The sequence below is a fragment of the Pelophylax lessonae genome, assembly GCF_965119305.1.
Source record: "Pelophylax lessonae genome assembly, chromosome: 2".
NCBI classification, from domain to species: Eukaryota; Metazoa; Chordata; class Amphibia; order Anura; family Ranidae; genus Pelophylax; species Pelophylax lessonae.
In genome coordinates, this window is record NC_138769.1 from 453705049 (window position 1) to 453723074 (window position 18026).

Consider the following 18026-nt stretch of genomic DNA (forward strand, 5'->3'; position numbering starts at 1 on the left):
GGCCTCCTATGTGGGGGATGATGAGGATGATTCGCCCTGAAGGGGCATCGGCAGAGGGCGCCCCCTGAAGGGGCCTCAGTCGGCTACCTCTGTGCGGGGCCTCAGTCGGCTGCCCCCTCTGGATTTTTTGCTTGTGTTTCCCAGAGCGCCATCCTCTTCCTCATTTGTCGCCAGATACTGAATCTCGCTCTGTTGCCGTGGATGTGCCCACCCTGCGGGGTTAGTAGCTATGGTACCTGACCTAATATGTTGTTGAGGATGTGATTCCTCCACAGCTGTAGCTGCGATAGAGAGGCACTGGTTGACACACTTGTTGCATCAGTGCAGGTTACTTTGCAGATGGAGGGTGCAGCTGAGGTGGCTGCGTAGGTGGCCGTCCCTCTTTTTTTTTTTTTTTGGCTGCTTACCCTTCCTATTTTGACAAATGTCTATATTGCATGGGAGCATCCAAAATGCCTTCTTGTGGTTCCTACATGCCTTGTTGTAAGTTACCCCTTTGGGGAGTTGCTACTTCAGAAGTGGACTGTTCTGCCAGTGGTGGACCTCCCTGTCTCCAGGTGTAACAGACAACCATGTTTACATTAGAAACCTCTGGCCTTTAAGGATCTGGCTCACAGGAAGGTGGTGGCTGTGGCCTCATTATGCTCTCTATTTCTGTCTCCATGTTTAGGCTAGTCCTGGTCTTTGCCCTAGTCTCACAAACACTAACTGAGTGGGCTATGCTTTTGCACTGTGACCTAGAGGGCGAGCAGGTTCCCCCGGCCTTGGCTGAGTGGTGGACCAGTTGGTCCAGGGGCTGCAGTTTGTCTGCAATGCCTGTTTGGACGCGGCTCCCCTGATTTCTAAGCTATTTGTTTCGGGAGTGGGCTTAGGCTTGTATTGTGGCTTCTGTGTTGATCTGCGGACCAGACCTCTAAAGAAACTGACTGTCGTACCCCTTCAAGACGCTCGCCTGTTTGGGACTACCCTGCATGACATAGTTCAAAGTCTCACGGGGGGAAAAGAGAACCTTGTCTCCATGGCTCATCTTTCTCGGCTTACAAGAGCTATTAGGTGCTCCTCTGGAGGTTCCAAGCTGTCCTGATCTAACAGGCTGAGTGCAATATTTTTTTCTAGACCCGCAGACAAGGTTCCTTCAGCTTGACAATGCGGCCCCACCCATGCCTGGGGTAGTGGGGCATTGGTCGCTGGTTTCTGGGCCCGTGGACCTCCTTGGAAATAAACCAATGGGTTACATGTTTCAATTTCGTTCTTACCCTCTGGAAAGGTTCTCCCTTCCAATGTGTGTCCCGGACCATTTTCAAGCTCTTTTTGGGGTGGTGCATGACTGGTTGCTTCGGGCATCGGCATGGTTTTCAGGGTTTTTTATTCAAACCTGTTCCTGGTCCCAAAGAAGGAGGGCTACGTTAGTCCAATTATAGACCTTAGGGCTCTGATCTGCTTTTGCGGGTACAGAAGTTCAGAATGAAGTCCATTCGTACGTTGGTGGCATCCCTTCATCAGGGATCCTCTGCCTCTCTCGGCATCGAGGATGCTTCCCTGCACATTCCAATGTTACCCCGACACTAGCGCTTCCTCTGCCAGTCTGTCTGGGTGGGGAGGTGTCCTGGGATTGAGCTCTGATCCGGCTTGTTGGACGCATTGAAGAGTCCAGATTACCGATCAATGTCTTGGAACTTTGGGTGATCAGGCTGTGCCTTGATCACTGGACTACCGGGGGCTACTGATACGGTCCTGCTCGAACAATGCCACGGTGGTGGCCTATGTCAATTACCAGGGCGGAACAAAGCGTGTTTTGGTGCCCCTGAAAGTAGCTGGCATTCTCCGGTATGGGTTTCATCAGACACGTCTTTGGTGGATCCGTTGGCGTCCTGGCTCAGCAGAAAGGTACTGAGGTTTGTGGCAAGGTCACGGGATCCTCTGGTGGACACCACAGAGGCTCTGGTGGCCCTGTGGGGCCAGTATCGTCTCATCTACACTCTTCCTCCTGTCCAGTTTCTGTTGCGGCTTTTGCACAGGATCGAGACCAAAGAGATTCCGAATAATTCTAGTGGCTCTAAACTGGCCTCACCAAACATGGTTCGCCGACCTGAAGTAGTAACATAGTGGGGTGGATTTACTAAAGGTAAGTAGACTGTGCACTCTGCAAGTGCAGTTGCCCCAGAGCTTAGTAATTGAGGGAAAGCGCTGCTGACTTCCATCATTCAAACACGTACAAGCAAAAATGCTTTTTCTTTTTTTTTTTTTTTTACTTTCCTTGCACGTGATAGGGTATTCTTTGCAAAGTGAAGCTGCATCTCATTTACTAAGTTCCAGAGCAATTGCCCTTGCAGATTGCACAGTCTGTTTACCTTTTGTAAATCAACCCCAGTCTGTTTCTTTACTTGCCTTCTGTAATCTTCACTTTAGCTTTCAGACTATGTACACTGGGCCTCGTGCTCTTTCCAAGTTGAGGTTGAACTTTCCTCCTTAAAACCTCATTCACACAGGCACTAAGGCCCAAAGACATTGAATGGGCCGTGTGTTTATGCAGCTTCAGCCGCCAAGTGTTTCATGCAGGCAGCCCATATATGAGAGTTGTGCATTCTGGGCTGCTTATCTGTTTCAATTATTTTTATTGACATTTTTTGTAAATGAGAAATGAACATTACAAAGTAGAGTGGCTATACTCTGTTCAACAACATAAATACTTAGAAAATAAAAAGGAAGGGAAGCTGAGAATTTGTGGATCATAAGTAGGGAGAGGGGTAATGGGAAAAGTATCGGTCACAGTACCGGCTTAACAAGAAAAGAAGGAAGGAAAAGAAAAAAGAAAAAAAAAAGGGGGGGGGTGAGAAGAAAAGATGGTGAGTTTGTGCGGAGATCTACCGCTAACCGTTCCTGGAGTCAGCACCTCATATTCGGTGCAAATAGGCAAGCCAGGGAGACCATATTTTGTCGAAGAGAGGTTATTTGTCCCGCAAGATACTAACCATTTTTTCATTTAGCATTATCCACATAAGTTTACACTTCATTAGGACTATGTCTATAACTGGGCTTTTCCAAGTGGTCACAATAGCAATTTAAGCCGCCAAGAACATGAAGTATATTGAGGTATGTGTGTGTCTCGGGACATTTTCGACTGGTTTATTCAGCAGGGCAATGCTTGCATCTTTGGTAATATTAACCGTCCTAACTGAAAAAAAAAAAAGAATGTACCCTCATCCAAAAGCGGCGCACTTGAGGACAAGTCCACCATATGTGTAGAAACGTACCTATCTGGCCACACCCCCTAAAGCAAGAGGCCAACGAGCCTGGATACATTTTCGAGAGACGTTCTGGTATCAGGGACCACCCGTGCAATGCATCCTAAAAAATGCAGTTATTTTCCATACTCAACGCTTTGGCAAACATAGGCTAAGTTTATATTAGCCTCCACTGCCTCCCTGAAAAGTGATCTGTGGTGGACGGTAGAGCAGCGGCTTGCAGTCACTCGGGAGGTCATACTGCCTACTCCGGAATGCTTTTTTTTTTCTTCCATATGGGGATTTTGAGTGACATTATGGCATTGCAACTGCAAGCCATGCATTTGGCTTTTGATTGCAGGGCATCCCATTTATTTCAATGGGCAAGTTTACCAGGTAGTGAAGCCTGCCAAACTCAGCAAAACATGTCAGATTTGCCACAGCTGGGAAGTAATGATGGGTTCAGGCGTGTTCAGAACGTACCCCTCAGGAAGCCATCACTGCACACCGCCAATCATAGCGCAGGGTGTGTATGTGCATGCAGGCCAGGAAATGCCTCACTGCCTATGATTGGCGGTGTGCAGCGATGGCTTCCTGACGGGTACATTCTGAACACGCCTGAGCCCATCCCTACTGGGAAGCAAAACATTGTTTGCAGCATGTTTACAAACCCATCCTATTGTATATCTTTTTTTTAGGTGGCCACCTTCTCCTGAGCTGGTTGGGACACACATTACAGTCCATAGGCCCCAATGGAAAAGTCATGTCTGTAGCGCCCGGACCAAGGGGGAGTGAGGGAGCATTACAGCCACTCAAATCACACTGTTACTACATAGCGAAAGAAAGAAAGAACCTGCAATTTTGAAACAAGCATATGGTGTCTGTTGTGTGTTTTCAGTCTTTGAATGTCTTGACAAAATAGTTATGGCGGCAGCAGTAAAAAAAGGTTAATGAAAGGTGTACAGAAAATAGTTCACAACATTTATTTCTCATACCTGTAGGCTGGTATCCTCATTGCATTTCATACAAATAATAAATCGAAGTGCAGCATTTGAGGTTGAACGCTCAGCAAATGGCTAAATACAACATCCAAATACATATGTGTGCGCTGTCTTGCCTGCCAAATTTGTAATTTTGCTTGGCCAGTCTTGTGATCTGGGCCCTTCTGCCAGACATATTGCTAGGTCCTGGATCTGTCTGGGGTTCAGCTTTGTAACAGTTGCTATTACATTTTTTTTTATCACCGAAATCCACTGGCATGTGTCAGACAAAATTGCGGACGGATTCTGAAAGAAGAAAATGCTACATGTAGCAGAGTCTTCCTGATGCTGGGAGCATTGCGCCCTGCCAGACATTTTTAGTTGTAGTCCATTATAAGCATTTATTTCTGTATTCATTTTTTAAACCTTCTGATGAATTATTTTTTCTTGTGCCCCTAGATTTCAGCTGGGTTGCTAGATAACATAGACCCTTTTTTCATGCATGTCTGGTAAACAGGAAAATGTTGGGACCAAGTGATGCCTGGTTAGCTTTGTATGCTCAACTGCTCAGTGTAACCATGCTTGCAGCAGTCGTGAGCAAATGTACTCATCAAGCTACAGTGTCAAAGCTGATCTTTATGCAAACAGAAAAATACATAGTTGAAATACATATATGGGAGCTGTTTTACCAACAAACGCATTGTAATTCTGTTCAGCTAGCCATGTGATTCAGGCACCACACCAGGCACAGAAAGCACAGCCAGGCCCTGGACATCCCTATGGCTACACTAGATTCCATATTTGTTTAGATTGAGGAAAAAATGTATGAATATTTACGTAAAGTGTGTGTGTGTGTGTGTGTGTGTGTGTGTGTGTATGTATGTGTGTGTGTGTGTGTATATATATACTGTGAAACAGTGACATTGATGCATTACATATATTGTAAGCATTTCTTTCTTTTAATTTAGATGATTATGGCTTACAACTAGTGAAAACCCAAAATTCAGTATCTCAGAAAAATAGAATATTTCATAAGACCATACAAAAAAAAGGATTTTTCATACAGAAACGTTGGCTTACTGAAACGTATGTCCATGTACAGTTTAGTATGCACTCAGAGATGATTTGGGGAGCCATGTCATCTGCCGGTGTTGGTCCGCTGTGTTTTATCCAGTCCAAAGTCAATGTAGCCCTCTAGCAGGAAATTCTAGAGCACTTCATGCTTCCCTCTGCTGACCAGCTTTGTGGAGATGCTGATTTTATTTTCCAGCAGGACTAGGCACCTGCCCACATTGCCAAAAGTACCAATACCTGGTTTAATGATCATGGTATAACTGTGCTTGATTGGCCGGCAAACTCACCTGACCTAAACCCCATAGAGAATCTATGGGGTATTCTTAAAAGGAAGATGAGACACCAGACCTAACAATGCAGACAAGGTTGAGGCCGCTATCAAAGCAACCTGGGCTTCATAACACCTTTAGCAGTGCCACAGGCTGATCACCTCCATGCCATGCCGCATTGATGCAGTAATTCATGTGAAAGGAGCCCCGACCAAGTATGGAGTGCATACTATACACTACATGGGCATACTTTTCAGTAAGCCAACATGACTGTGGTATTGCCGACGCTGCGGCTGCTCCTTGCCCCATACAACCTAAACCTACCCACAGACTCCCCTTTTACTTGCCTAAAGAAAGAAGGACACTACAATCATTTGTTTGGGTTTAAAAGGCCATAGCAGCCAACTTTATTAGAACTAACTAGTAAAACACTAGCTAGCAAAGAAATACCATTATTGAACAAAAACAATCCAATACCAAAATTTAAAAACGAATGACCATTTAGGGTCTTGGAAGGCAACTTGACTTCCCCCCTGGCTGTATCCCTGACCCCAGGCCCTCAGCCGCCACTGCACCAGCTCAAGGACTATGAACCATTGGGATCCCTTGATACCGCCTACTGACGTTGCCAGGGGTAGGTCCACCCATACCTAAGATGGGCCCTACCCCTCCATATTCCCTTACCAAGTAGTCACAGCCCTCCAAGACCCTAAAAACCCCAGCCACTGCCATGACAAAGAAAAACACACGAACCGTGCCCCAGCTAAAACCTAGAGGAACAGCTAAATCCGAAACACAAATTGACATACACAGTATGCGTGCAACATACATCATACAACAAACGCAGCCAAGAAACAGTACAAATTCCATCATCAGTGTAAGTAATTAAGTTTGTTTATTCAGTTAGCATAATTTTTTTTTTTTTTTGCTATGTTTCCTAAACTTGTTTGTTCGATAAAATTTTTTTTTTTTTTTTTTTTTATTTTATATATTTTTTTTTTTTTGCACACTCCGAAATGACAAAGGGATGGGCGGGCGGGAGAAGTTCTCCTATTGCTGTCTGGTCTCCAACTGACCGGACCCCTGGTCCCACCCTAAACTAGCCCCTGCTAACCCCACCTTGCCCCACCTTCCCAAAAACCAATCACCTGCTTTAGTTCTTCCTTAAAAAAGTTAACCCCCACTGGGTAGCAACCTTCCCTGCAAACCCCAGTCATGTCCAGCCTTCCGCTTACTGCTGTGCATCCATCTCCAGGCTTCCCCCCTTGACTGTGGTATTGCCGACGCTGCGGCTGCTCCTTGCCCCATACAACCCAAACCTACCCACAGACTCCCCTTTTACTTGCCTAAAGAAAGAAGGACACTACAATCATTTGTTTGGGTTTAAAAGGCCATAGCAGCCAACTTTATTAGAACTAACTAGTAAAACACTAGCTAGCAAAGAAATACCATTATTGAACAAAAACAATCCAATACCAAAATTTAAAAACGAATGACCATTTAGGGTCTTGGAAGGCAACTTGACTTCCCCCCTGGCTGTATCCCTGACCCCAATAGACCTCCAGGCCCTCAGCCGCCACTGCACCAGCTCAAGGACTATGAACCATTGGGATCCCTTGATACCGCCTACTGACGTTGCCAGGGGTAGGTCCACCCATACCTAAGATGGGCCCTACCCCTCCATATTCCCTTACCAAGTAGTCCCAGCCCTCCAAGACCCTAAAAACCCCAGCCACAGCACACGGGCATGACCCCTTATGGCCGTGTAGCCCTCCAAACCCACAGTGCCCTCTGAATACCTTCCTGCAGACCTAAAGTCCACAGGTCGATGCCCACCGCGTTCAAATGAACCCCGTCACCTCTAAGATAAAGGGCCGGGTCCTGCTCCAGCTCAAGATGCCGGACCGCCAGTCCCCCGTTACGCACAACAAACTTGGCCACCGCCTTATTCACCTTAATCCTGGCTTTGTTCAGGCTAGTCACCGAACGAGCCAGGCGCCAAGAAGTGCGGGCGACAATGTCCGACCACACCACCACAGTCCGTGGAAAAAGCGTCCGCAGCCTCAGGAAGTCCAATTTGACATCCCTAATCAGCTCCCTGGAGGAACGGAGGCCCAGATCATTGCCGCCCGCATGCAACAAAAGTATGTCGGGCGGCCGCTCAAGACGGGCGCAGCGATGGACTTCAGGGAGGACACGGGACCACAGCATGCCTGAGACCCCAATCCATCTAACCTTCACCTCCTCCCTGCTGAAACCCAATTGGCGCCCCTCTGGCCTAACCGCTGCCCTCCGAGCACCCCAGACCACATAAGAATGTCCTAATATCCAGACCAAGACTTCCGTGGCTCCTGTAAAACATAAGGAGGGGTACATACCAACATACGTCCTGAGAACACACACAAAAAACCACAGAGAAAAACAAAGAAAAAAACACCAGCATACACGTAACGAACATTCAATAAATGACCGCCCCTGGGCCCCGACCAGAAACAGAACAGATCCCCTCTGCCGCATCACAACAGATGCGGACGGACATAGGAGCGAAATCGCCTGGACTCCCAACGCCCAATTTTCCGAAGGGCCTGATCCCCAAGGCCCCACCGAGCCGCCTCCGTGGCGGCTCCAATGCGGAAAGAGTGAGAGGAGAAATCCGTCCCCTGAAAACCGGCTGCCCCCAAGCACTTCCGGAAGACAGCCGTAAATTGAAAATGTGAGAGGGCCGTGCCAACAGCTCGTAAAAACAGAGGACCCTGTTGAGCGGAGCGCACCTGTAACCAATGCCGCACCGCAGCCACGGGGCAAAGCGAGGACCCAGGAACCACCCCTAGCTCAACGCAAGCCCCTCGGCCCAGCTGGTCCTTTTTTGACCTTTGTATCCGGATCAGAAGCTTGTCCGGATGCAAACAAACATCCCCCAACTGCAATCCCCCATTCCCCCGCCTGGAAATACTCACCAATTCGCTAATCCGAAAAGCTCCAAAGAACGCCAAGATAAAAGCCGTCCTGAAGAGTTCCACCTCCTGGTCCGCAGAACACACTCCCGGCAAGCAGTCCACCACCCGGGACAACACATCAAAGGAAACCGGGCGCCTGGAATCAATCGAACGAGTACCCCTCGCATAACCCTTCAAGGCCTTTTGAACAAGGAAATGTTTGGTTACATCAGCAACCCCCCACAACTGAAAGTAGAAGGCTAAGGCCGCCATTTTGCGGCGTAACGTAGAAATAGACACACGCTGTTCAAAATTCAGGCTCACAAAATATAAGAGCAGGAACAACCGTTCCCGATCACCAGAAAGACCCCCCACCTCACTCACCATCTGATGCCACGTCGCCCACACCCTTTCGTAGGCCGTCCAAGTGGAAGGACAAACCGACGCCCGAACCAAATCCATTACTGCGGCGAGACGATGTTCCACAGCTCCCCGGGACACATCAGGCCTTGCTGCTCCGCATCCGGTGCCAACCTCCGAAACCTGTCCCACTGGAAGCGAGAAAGAGCATCAGCCACCGAATTGTCAACACCCGGAACATGCACAGCATAGAAAAAAGAATTCAGGAGCAAACATTTGAGCACCAGGTGGCGAAGCAACCTAATAACCGGTGGAGAAGAAGCAGTAATGCTGTTGATTGACTGAACTACCCCCAGGTTATCGCAATGAAAACGGACCCTCTTATTTGTGAAATCCTGACCCCATAACTCCACGGCCAACACAATGGGAAATAATTCCAACAGAACCAAGTTACGAATGAAGTCAGAATTCCGCCAGGAGGCCGGCCATTCCCCCGCACACCATTGCCCCTGGAAATAGGCCGCAAAACCCCCCGAGCCTGCCGCGTCAGTAAACAGCTCCAGGTCAAAGTTCGACACCGGAGCTTCCAACCAAACCGAACGGCCGTTAAAGGAGCTCAAGAACAAATCCCAAACCCGCAAGTCATCCCGATGCTCTTTAGATAGGCGAATGTAATGATGCGGCGCCCTGACTCCCGCCGTGGCAGCCGCCAACCTCCTGCAAAACACCCGCCCCATGGGCATGATGCGGCAGGCAAAATTCAATTTTCCCAGCAGAGACTGCAGGGCACGCAGCTGAATTTTTCGTGTGTCCAAGGTCCCTGCAATAACTCTGCGTAGGTCCAATAGCTTGTCAACCGGAAGCCTGCATTCCATTGCCATCGTATCAATGACAATACCCAGAAATCGCAGTTCCGTGCACGGCCCCTCAGTCTTGTCAGGGGCTAATGGGACTCCAAAATAATCAAACAGCTGTTGGACCGTAGCCAGAAGCGTCGCACACATCACCTCCCCCGGAGGACCTATCACCAAAAAATCGTCTAAATAATGAATTATGGAAGACAACCCAGAAACATCCCTAACAACCGATTCCAAAAAAGAACTGAATGTTTCAAACAGCGAACAAGAAATGGCGCAGCCCATAGGCAAACATTGGTCAACGAAAATTCCACCCTGCCATTCACAACCCAAAAGATGCAGGCTGTCCGCGTGCACCGGCAACAACCTAAACGCAGCTTCAATGTCAGTTTTCGCCATAAGGGCCCCCCGCCCAAAACGACGCACCCAGGCCACCGCTTTATCGAACGAAACGTATGAAACCGAGCATAAGTCGTCCGCTATAGCGTCATTCACCGAACCCCCCGGGGGATAAGACAGGTGGTGAATGAGGCGAAACTTATTAGGTTCCTTTTTTGGAACCACACCCAGAGGGGAGAGTACCAGATTCGGCAAAGGCGGAGACGAGAAAGGGCCCGCCATCCTGCCCAACCTCACTTCCTTCAGGAGCTTCGCCGAGACCACCGACGAATGCGCCCTAGCGGAACTTAAATTGCCCCCGGGAGGAGGAACCACCGACAAAGAACAAGGAATGCGAAAGCCTTGCGAAAACCCCCCCAGCAAAAGAGCGGCTGCTTCCCGATCAGGGTACCTACTTAGGAACCTGGCCAACCTTTCCACTTTCACCGGCGTCCGCCCTCTTACCAGCGTCGGCATGTTTTGCTCCCCCATGCTTAAAGCATCGTGCCGACGAGTGATTTCCGCCGCAGTTGGAACACTCGTGCTTGAAGCGACAGGAGGTTCCAAACTTGCAAGTGGCCTCGTTAAACTGCCAACATAAGCCTTTACGTTTTGCGGCCGGAGAAGGCGAGGAAGCCGCCCCCCCGACCCCACCCTGAAAGGGGTGACCGGTAGATCTAGCCTGGGTCATGAGGCGCATCCAAAGACTGATGTCCTTATGATCCCAGCGCAAAGATGGTCTGACGGCCTTGCGTTGACGAAAATGTTCGTCGTATCGCAACCAGGCCGTACCACCGTAGACCCGATAAGCTTCCCCAATGGAATCCAAATAACAAAATAGGGGGGAACACTGATCAGAATGTTTTTCCCCTATTACACTGGCCAGAATTGTGAAAGCCTGCAACCAGTTGGTAAACGACCGCGGAATCAAACGATACCGGCGCTTTTCTTCCTCCTCCTTTTTTGATTCATCAGGCTTGACCCTGTCCAAGTTGAATTTTTCTAACGGTAGCAGAGAAAAAATCTCAACATACTCACCCCGCCAAATTTTTTCCCTCACTTCCGTTTTCAAATGAGCACCCAGAGGTCCCTCGAAGCAGACATAAACTTCGCACTTCGCAGAATCCGCCATGCGCACAATCTCCTTGTCCCCATCTGCTGAACCCGACCCTTTTGTCACCGGCGTCACCCCAGGAGAAGACGACGGCACCCCAGAACTTACCTCCACTGCATCAGCCAACCCACCTGTGGCCTGGACCGAAGGAGCTGGTACCGGCGTCACCGAACTCGCCTCTTTTGATCCAGTGGATTCCGCCAGTGGCCGTGAAACAGAAGAACATCCCACTGCCGACCCCACTGATTCTGTAACCCCCCCTGTTGCAGCAGCCCACGCATGTATCGGCGCCCCCGCGGGTGCAGCCGCTAAAGCCGGCTCGCACCTGGACAACAAATCCTTAAACCCGGACAAAAGAGTATGCAGCAAAGACACTCCCCCTATGCCGTCCGGGACTGCCTGTGCACCCAGACCCCCTGAAACATGCGTCCCCCCCCCACCACTACCTAGGACCCCCGCGCCAATAACAGGCGAAGAGGGCCCCCTTGCTGGGAGAGAAGACGAACTAAGCAGTGCAGACAGCGTAGATGGAGCCTGGACAGCAGGCAGAGCAGACACACCAGAGGAATATACCACAGAAGACCCGACAGGAGGAGAGGCAGGTACAGAAGGAGCAGAAAACAGAAGGGAAGGAGAGGCAAAGGACACTGACTTACCTGGCTGACCCGGTGAAAGCCTCCACTCAGCCGTCCGTCCGTGTCCCGAATGAGGAGCCGCCCCGACGCCCAGAGTATCTTCTTCATCCGATGCCGACAGTTCCCCTTCAGAGCGCTCTTCCACCTCCGCCGAGTGGGACACCTGGCCAGTCCCTGAAGAGCCACCGCTGCAGCCGGACAGGCTGAAGACAGGCTGAAGATTCCATCGCTGGGAGCTGCCACTCTGCAGGGAACAGAGCGGCCTCCGTAGGTCTGGCGCTGGGCGGTGACGTCACTGCCCTGCGACGCTGTAGCACAGGCTTCCATCCGAAGGTCGCATGCCCGTGACGTCATAGACGGGCGCCTCCGGCCGAGCCCCGCCACTCATTCCCGCCTCCTCTTCTTCCCGCCGAACGCCCCGCCGCAATGGGACAGCGGCGGGCGCCGAGATCCGGTCCGGAACCACCGATGGGACGCAGGGGACCCTCCTGGAGCCTCGACTTCGTCCACGAGAGGCCACGGCCGTACCTGGAAGTAGGCCCGCACCCGGACCCCGCACTTCACTCCCACGCCGGACCGCGCTGCCACCGGAGGGACCCGGGGAGCCAGTCGGATGTTCCAGAGCTGCAGGTGAGGGGGCAACGGAGCTGGAGGGGGCTGCGCTCACTTTGCCAGGGCCCCGTCTTTGTCGAGGATTCCTCCCGACCCCCGCTGTACCTGTAGGAGGCTTCCCACTGACAGCCGAGGTCGAAGGGTCCCTAGGGGGGCTCCCTAAGCGACGGCGGACCCTAGGGGTCGTTTCTGGGCTGAGGCGCTCAGGAGGCCTTGACCTCCTAGGCCGTGATAAAGTTGGGGCAGGCGAAGCTGGTACCTGCCCCGACCCCTGTAGTAAGCCATCCATATTGGCCTGAAGCCATTGCGGACCATTCGCCATGGCCGCACTGCGTAACTGGGCCAGCATAGAGTCCAAATCTGCCATACCGATAGACAAGGGGGGGGTACAGAAGTTCTCCTATTGCTGTCTGGTCTCCAACTGACCGGACCCCTGGTCCCACCCTAAACTAGCCCCTGCTAACCCCACCTTGCCCCACCCTGCCCCGCCTTCCCAAAAACCAATCACCTGCTTTAGTTCTTCCTTAAAAAAGTTAACCCCCACTGGGTAGCAACCTTCCCTGCAAACCCCAGTCATGTCCAGCCTTCCGCTTACTGCTGTGCATCCATCTCCAGGCTTCCCCCCTTTCCTGTAATAAAAATCCTTTTTTGTTTTTTTAATGGTCTTATATAATATTCTAATTTTCTGAGATACAGAATTTTGGGTTTTCACTAGTTGTAAGCCATAATCATCAAAATTAAAAGGAAGAAATGCTTGAAATATATCACTCTAAAATACTCTAAAATTTAGGAGTTTCACTTTTTGAATTGAACTAAAGTTTTTGATGATATTCTAATTTTATGGGATGTGTGTGTGTGTGTGTGTGTGTGTGTATATAATCTATATAATTTGTTTATTTTATGTTTTTATTGCAGTACAGGGGAAGTTAGATGCTCTGTAGTGTTTATTAGTTTAGACATGCCTGTTCTTGGCATTTTGCATTTAATGACCTTCGGTACATTTTCTATGTGGTCGATAAAACAGGCAAGAAAACAAAAGCATTTGTGCTTTTTGATAAGGGTTTAAAAGAATAGTTAATTCATCAATCATGTTTCAGTTTATTGTAGTGCTGCCTAATTTTCTAACAATTTTAATCACATTCAACTATCTTTTTATCACAAATACAATCACTTACAGTACAAATACAATCAAAAAGATTAAGGCAACCTAGTAACATCCGTGCAATTTAATTATGATGGTGGGTTGACTTGATCAGTTTGGCGTTTTGCAGATTGTATCTGGCTGAAATTGCTTCAGAATTGCTGGGTGTGTGGCCAGCATATAAAACGAGGTTCCATTGTTTATTGCACATACTAGTTAAAGTGAACCTACCCTCAGATATATATTTATTCATGTTAAAGTCTAAGTTTAATCAAACTATTTAAAAAAAAAAAAAAACAGCACAATGGACAGAAATTACTAATAATATGATGTGTCCTTTGGGCTGATAGCTGCTTTAGTTGAAATCCAAAGTACTCTGAACCCCTTCCCCCACCCCACCCCAGGAGCCATAATTGTTTAAGGTGCTGCAGAAGTTATTGAAGCCAGGAGTCCTGCCATAGGCACTAGTCAGGAATGCCAACTATGCCTGCCCATTTACCACCTCCTCCATTTATAGAAGATGTTCTGTAGCGTCCATGAATAAAAAGGGTACATTTAACTCCCAATTCCGGCACTCCTAGACTTTAACAAGCAGTTAACTCTTGCGTGGATTTGGGTTTGCAAAAGTGGGATTTATTTGCAAAAGTGCATTAAATTATCTAATTGTTAAAAATCACACCAGCCCCCCTACCTAACCTTTTGAATACAGCAAAGTATATAAACCCTAACCCTCCTCCCCCTGAAGGTCCATACTTGCCTTCTCTGATGGGTGAGGCCTTCTGCACTGTCTAAAGCCTAATTGGTAAACATCTAGTGCTAGACTGTGTGCATTGGCTCACTAATGGCACTTTTCCACTGCAAGTACCGGCTCGGCCCTGCTTGGCCCGGTTTGCTTTTCCACTGCTAGTACCGCATGGTACGGTGTTGGAACGGTTCGGTACGGTTTGGTATGGTTTGCTTTTCCAGTAAAGTAGTACTAAAGTTAAGTGGGTGGGATAACAACAATTCTCTGACCAATCAGTGGCTAGTAGTGACTACATTCAAAGGATTGTGGGATATGGTCCCGGGTATGGTACCTCTTGGAACCACAATTGAGGTGGTACTGTTTTTGATAGCCGTACCGTTCGGTTCCATGCAGTGGAAAAGCGCTGCCGTACCGTACCGTACCGTTCCTACACCGTACCATGCGGTACCAGCAGTGGAAAAGCATAAAAGCGAGCCGAACCATTCGGTTCCATGCAGTGGAAAAGCGCCATAGCATCCCATAGTCATGCTCCTGAATGAATACTCGTACTGCAGGAGCGGCACCTTATTCATTACAGTAGTAAGGACATTAGTGTGCAGATACAGGCAGTGGGCAGCACTCAATTTTTACCAGCCTGGCTGTAAACTGCATACGAGGCCACAGCTGTAGGTGGCGGTAATTAAGGGCCTGGGGAGGAGGGGAGTGTATGTCATAGTTTATTGTCTAGACTTAAGTGGAGCTGTGGGAATTTTTAACGATTGATGAATTTGTACTTTAAAAAAAGATTATAGCAAGTTATTGTTCCTTTTTTTTCTTTTTTTTTTTTTTTACTTTGGGATTATTGAGATTTGCTGATGGTTTACATATAAAACAAGAAAGCAGAAATGTAAACATGACTAGTTAATGTATTAAAACAGCCACGTTAGAGATATTATTGAGTTTGACAGCAAATGTTGGCAATAGTGCGCTATTTATCTTGGCAAGTTCCTATAACTGCTGTTGGATAAGTACGTTCACGGTGAACTCAGTTTATAATCCACAAATACTTGCCTATACATATTGCAGTTGTTTTGTTAACCTAATTCTATATGCCACAGAGCCATCAAAAAGCTAATTTTCCTTTTCACACAAGTGTATTTTATGGTGTTTTTTCAGGCTTAAAAATGACCCATGTTCTTTACTGTTTGATTTAAGGAGCATAACTATGGGTGCACACAACATGATCGCATGTCAACATGAATTACTTGTGTGCTCCTGCTACATTTGTGTGCATCTTGTACCTTTTTGGTAACAATATATATATTTTTTGTTTTGTTAATCTGAAGCAAGGCATGACTAGAAGTCCAAAATGTCATTTATGAGACCATCATTGGCAATCCTCTATATATATATATATATATATATATGTATAAATACACAAGAAGAGATTTTAATTTTATATTTCTATTTCTGCTGCACATTGCTAAAGCAAAGGCACAGCCTGAGGTTATGGGCTATATGATGCTCCGAAAACCTTGAAACCACAAACGAGGGGTTGACACTTCTGATTTGCAGTGACATCAGTCATCGTGTCCTATAAATTATGCAGTATAAATGAGTTCTTGACTTTGAAGAAAATATCACCCTGCCAAAAGGACTTTGTTCTATTACAGTGTATGGATTTGTGTTTAGAAATGAACTTGACTATTATACTGATATTGGCTAGTAGTAGTCACATTCACCTGGACTGGAAGCTATTTAGATAAGCAGTGAAGTGTCTTCAGCATCACAGAACAAGTCCAGCTGAATGCCACCAACTGCTACTAGCTATGCAATCTATCAATATATTATTATTATTATTATTATTATTATTATACAGGATTTATATAGTGCCAACAGTTTGTGCAGCGCTTAACAAAACAAAGGCAGACATTATAGTTACAATACAGTTTGGTACAAAAGGAATCAGAGGGCCCTTCTTGTTAGAGCTTACAATCTAAGGCTACGTTCACATGTTAGCGAAGCCCGCGATCCGGCAATCATTGCAAATCGCGGGACGCCTGTGCGTTGCCGTTGATTTGCAATGGCACCCCAAACGTTGTGCGATGTTGCCGCGATTTCCGCCTGCCGAATCGCAGTAACATCGCGCAAACAGAATTGCAGGTCGCATGACGCCCAAAAAAGGTACAAGAGCTCCTTTGGGGCGTCATGCGACCCGCGATTTTGTTTGCGCAATGTTACCGCGATTCGGCAGGCGGAAATCGCGGCAACATCGCACAGCGTTTGGGGTGCCATTGCAAATCAACGGCAACGCACAGGCGTCTCGCGATTTGCGATTTGCGTGATGTGTCCCAGAAGACTGCTACACCCATCTACTGTTCGTGGAAGTCTGGCCAGAAGTGATCTTCAAAAAACCTTACCTCTGATGTGGAAACAAAGCTAAGTGACTCAACTATGTACGAAAACATAGGAACTGGGGTGCAGAAAAATGGCAGCAGGTGCTCTGAACTAATGAGTCAACATGTGAAATATTTGGTTGTAGCAGGAGGCAGTTTGTTTGACAAAGGGCTGGAGAGCAGTAGAATAACAAGTGTCTGCAGGCAACAGTGAAGCATGGTGGAGGTTCCTTGCAAGTTTGGTGACTGCATTTCTGCAAATGGAGTTGGAGATTGGGACAGGCTCAATGGTTCCTTCAATGCTGAGAAATACAGGCAGATACAGATCCTCAGAGAGTTCTTTGCCATGAGGTGCCATGCTGAACTTCCAGTACCCAGTATGAGCGAGCGAGAGCGATGACACCAAACTTAACACACCCGCTCCCCATTCACACCTGAGTCCTTGTAATATTAACGAGTCACATGACACAGGAGAGGGAAAATGGCTAATTGGGCCAAACTTGGACATTTTTACTTAGGTGTGTAATCACTTTTGTTGCCAGCGGTTTAGACATTAATGTCTGTGTGTTGGGTTATTTTGAGGGGACAGCAAATTTACACTGTTATACAAGCTGTACACTCACTACTTTACATTGTAGCAAAGTGTAATTTCTTCAGTGTTGTCACATGAAAAGATATAATAAAATATTTATGAAAATGTGAGGGGGTTTTCTCACTTTTGTGAGATACTGTACATATCAATCATGTCATACCATCAGGGAGGCGTGTGATTGGCCCCAAATTTATTCTGCAGCAAGTCAACGACCCCAAACAAACAGCCAATGTCATTAACCACTTAAGGACCGAGCCCATTTTTGACACATTTTGTTCACAAGTTAATATAATATTTTTTGATAGAAAACTACTTAAAGCGGTTGTAAACCCTTGGAAAAAAAAAACCTGCAAGACAAAGGCATAATGGGCTAGTATGCATCGCATACTAGCCCATTATATGTAACTTACCTTAGAACGAAGCCCCGACACGGACCCCTGGCGCTGCCATGATCCCTCGCCGTCTCTTCCGGGTTCGGCGGCTCCGGCGCCGTGATTGGCCGGAAGAGACGGCCCTGGCGCGATGATTGGCCGGAGCCGCGATGACGTCACTCCCGCGCGCATGCGCGTGATTTTCCAGCAAGTTCCCGGCAAGTTAATTGAAGGTCCCCCCGGACCTTCAGAGCACATGCGCCGCTCGCGAGAGCGGCTGCATGCACTGTAAATATCTCTTAAGCCATGCCTTTTTAGGAGATATTATTTGTACCTACAGGTAAGCCTTATTATAGGCTTACC

At 47.9% G+C, this 18026-nt stretch overlaps 2 protein-coding genes across 2 annotated transcripts in view; one reads left to right on the top strand and one right to left on the bottom strand.

Annotated features, from left to right (window-relative positions):
- MGAT4A (alpha-1,3-mannosyl-glycoprotein 4-beta-N-acetylglucosaminyltransferase A) overlaps positions 1-18026 on the top strand; it is a 172755-nt gene that overhangs the window by 37734 nt on the left and 116995 nt on the right. The gene's annotated exons all lie outside the window — the stretch shown is intronic.
- LOC309546702 (uncharacterized protein) lies at positions 8945-9718 on the bottom strand (the record flags this gene model as incomplete). Its single annotated transcript, XM_082246415.1, has 1 exon — positions 8945-9718. One exon carries the CDS (start codon positions 9716-9718, stop codon positions 8945-8947), a length of 774 nt encoding a protein of 257 aa, XP_082102541.1.